This window comes from Anastrepha ludens, chromosome 2 (genome assembly GCF_028408465.1).
Source record: "Anastrepha ludens isolate Willacy chromosome 2, idAnaLude1.1, whole genome shotgun sequence".
NCBI classification, from domain to species: Eukaryota; Metazoa; Arthropoda; class Insecta; order Diptera; family Tephritidae; genus Anastrepha; species Anastrepha ludens.
Genome location: NC_071498.1, coordinates 178,647,171 through 178,649,582, shown reverse-complemented (window position 1 = coordinate 178,649,582; position 2,412 = coordinate 178,647,171). Strand labels below are relative to the sequence as shown.

Here is a 2,412-nt window from a genome sequence, read left to right as displayed (position 1 = left end):
TACGGGTTGTCGTCTTCAAATCGCCGTTTAGTGTGACCCGATGCAATAAGTAATTCGCAAGATATGTTTAAATGTCGAGCTCAATTGACAAAATACGACATTACTTTTTCCCCAACCCAATATTTTGTCACCGAGAGAGGATTTTACTTACCATAATTGTCTACTTCGTACAAAGTGGTACTTGACAGCTGAGGAGGTTCTCCTCAGGATTGCAAGGCTTATGCTGGTTCCCAAATACAATGAAGGAAGTCGCTTACTGCCTCAGATGTATCAACAATGACAATGTCGCGTTTTCGTTTATGTGAGAATTTTTTGTACAGAAGCTATGTATTTTTGCCAACGAGATATCAATCAGGTGCTATGTTCGTATGTAATATTTTACTTATATATACTTGTACGCTTATACATAAATATTACAAATCGAAAGTTCTGCGTGCGTACTTCAATGATTGCACTGATTGTGGTAAAATACTTTTATGAAATATTGTAATTTACTGCTTCCAGATATGTGTCTTATCACCCATTTAGCCATTCTCCAGGTTTTTCTAAGCCTTGCGGTAAAACCTTTTGGGTTCGATGGCTTATCTTACATTTCAATGCACATAAAAGTGGAACGCATACACGTATTTACAATGATTTGGCTAATATTTATTATGCGACTAATCTAAGGTAGCTTCTACATCTTATCATAATCCTCTGATTTCAATTACAATACATTTTGATTATAAAAAGACGTAGTTTTGCTAAATTCATTCAATCTTTCATTTGATTTCTATTCCACGTGCCGAAATGTGGACTAAATACGCCTTAGTGTTGTTCGCCTTGGTGGGCGTAGCGTATTGCTATCCTCAAGGACGTGTGGTCAATGGCACTGACACTGTGATTGAAAATTTTCCATTTATGGTGTGTCTAAAATTTGAAGAAAATGTGTACCCATAAAATTTAAACGCGCATTTCGTTTTTTTGTCTTTAAGGTGTCACTGCGCGGTTCAACCGGCTCACATTCGTGTGGCTCCAGCATTATTGCACCGCGTTGGATACTCACCGCCGCTCATTGTGTTTATGGCGCCAAAGCATCGAGCATCAGCATTCAATTTGCCTCGACAGAGCTCAATGCAAATAGTGCAAATGTGGCGAAGGTGAAACGTATCATAGTGCATGAAAACTATTCGAGCACGGATATCACAAATGACGTTGCCTTGTTGGAGTTGAGTGGTCAATTGGTGTACAACTACAAAACTATCGCACCAGTAACGTTGCCAGAACAGAATTTTGAGATACCACAAACTACGGAAGGTGTTCCCGGTGTATTGGCTGGTTGGGGTCGGAATTATGTAAGTTTTTCATAAATTTTATAATACCAATTAGTTTGACAAATTCGAAATCATTTGCAGACCGGCGGCCCTGTTCAGACAATTCTTCAGGAAGTCGCATTGAAGATTTACTCAGATGAGCAGTGCATTTCACTTCACAATAACGAGACTACTGTTGACAACATTTGCGGTGGCGTAGATGAAGGCTGGAAGGGTCAGTGCAATGGTGATTCCGGTGGTCCTCTGCTCTATGAGGGGAATATTCAATTGGGCATTGTGTCTTGGAGTATCAAGCCATGCACTACACCACCATACCCAGGTGTGTACACTAAAGTGTCCCACTATGTCGACTGGATTAAGGAAAATTGTGATTCATGTGTTTGAGTAGTGATTTCTTATAACTAAAATAAAAATATGTTTCTCTGCGAAAAGTAAACAGAGAAAGTGTGCAAATTCTCGGCTTAGCTGGTAAAATACATGTGGAAAATGGTCCATTGTATGCTTATCTGTAGTTTGGATTTTCAAAGTGTGCTGAGTATTCAACACGGCTGATGGCATCTGTGCTTTACACCAAGTTTGCACTAATCCAATACTATAAAATTATATTTAAGGTATTTATGAAGTATGATAATAAGTCCCAGAGCTAATGGGCTGTGTTGAGCAGTGAAAGTTAATTTCCTTTATCTGGGAACCGGAGTCGCTGTTGTTACCTTCTTGGGAAGCGCACCACATTTTTTTCTATTTCTATTAAGTTGCTCTCAAAACACTCAGTTCGTTTACGTTTCCCTATACCTGCGCTTAACTGTCGATGAACTTTGTCGGAGGTGGTTCAATAGCAGATATATACCCTGCCTTATACTGTTAGCAATATGGTTTCCAATTGAAGTAAATATTAATATACTTATTAATTTATTTATTCATTTAGCCAATGAGTACAATATAAAAAACTCATTTGGGCTAGGATGTACATATTTTAGATGTTAGTAAAAATAAGAGAAAAATTAACCTGAACTACTCATAATAGAGACTCAAAGAATCAATGAAGCCTCCCTTTGAGGCTGAAAAATTAATCTCTATATATTTTGAGACGCTATAGAAC

General features: G+C 38.1%; 1 protein-coding gene across 1 annotated transcript; it reads left to right on the top strand.

Annotated features, from left to right (window-relative positions):
* Positions 1-740: 740 nt before the first annotated feature.
* Positions 741-1,759, top strand: LOC128860656 (trypsin-1-like). Its single transcript, XM_054098309.1, has 3 exons — positions 741-903; positions 975-1,334; positions 1,395-1,759. The coding sequence occupies exons 1-3, from the start codon at positions 790-792 to the stop codon at positions 1,695-1,697; spliced, it is 777 nt and encodes a 258-aa protein (XP_053954284.1). The 5' UTR covers positions 741-789; the 3' UTR covers positions 1,698-1,759.
* Positions 1,760-2,412: the final 653 nt, after the last annotated feature.

Excerpts from the sequence above, each read along its gene's own strand:
- LOC128860656 (XM_054098309.1), top strand. The coding sequence starts at position 790 with ATGTGGACTAAATACGCCTTAGTGTTGTTCGCCTTGGTGGGCGTAGCG. Across the intron at positions 904-974 it reads TTGAAAATTTTCCATTTATG|GTGTCACTGCGCGGTTCAAC; the intron begins GTGTGTCTAAAA and ends TTTGTCTTTAAG. Across the intron at positions 1,335-1,394 it reads CTGGTTGGGGTCGGAATTAT|ACCGGCGGCCCTGTTCAGAC; the intron begins GTAAGTTTTTCA and ends AATCATTTGCAG.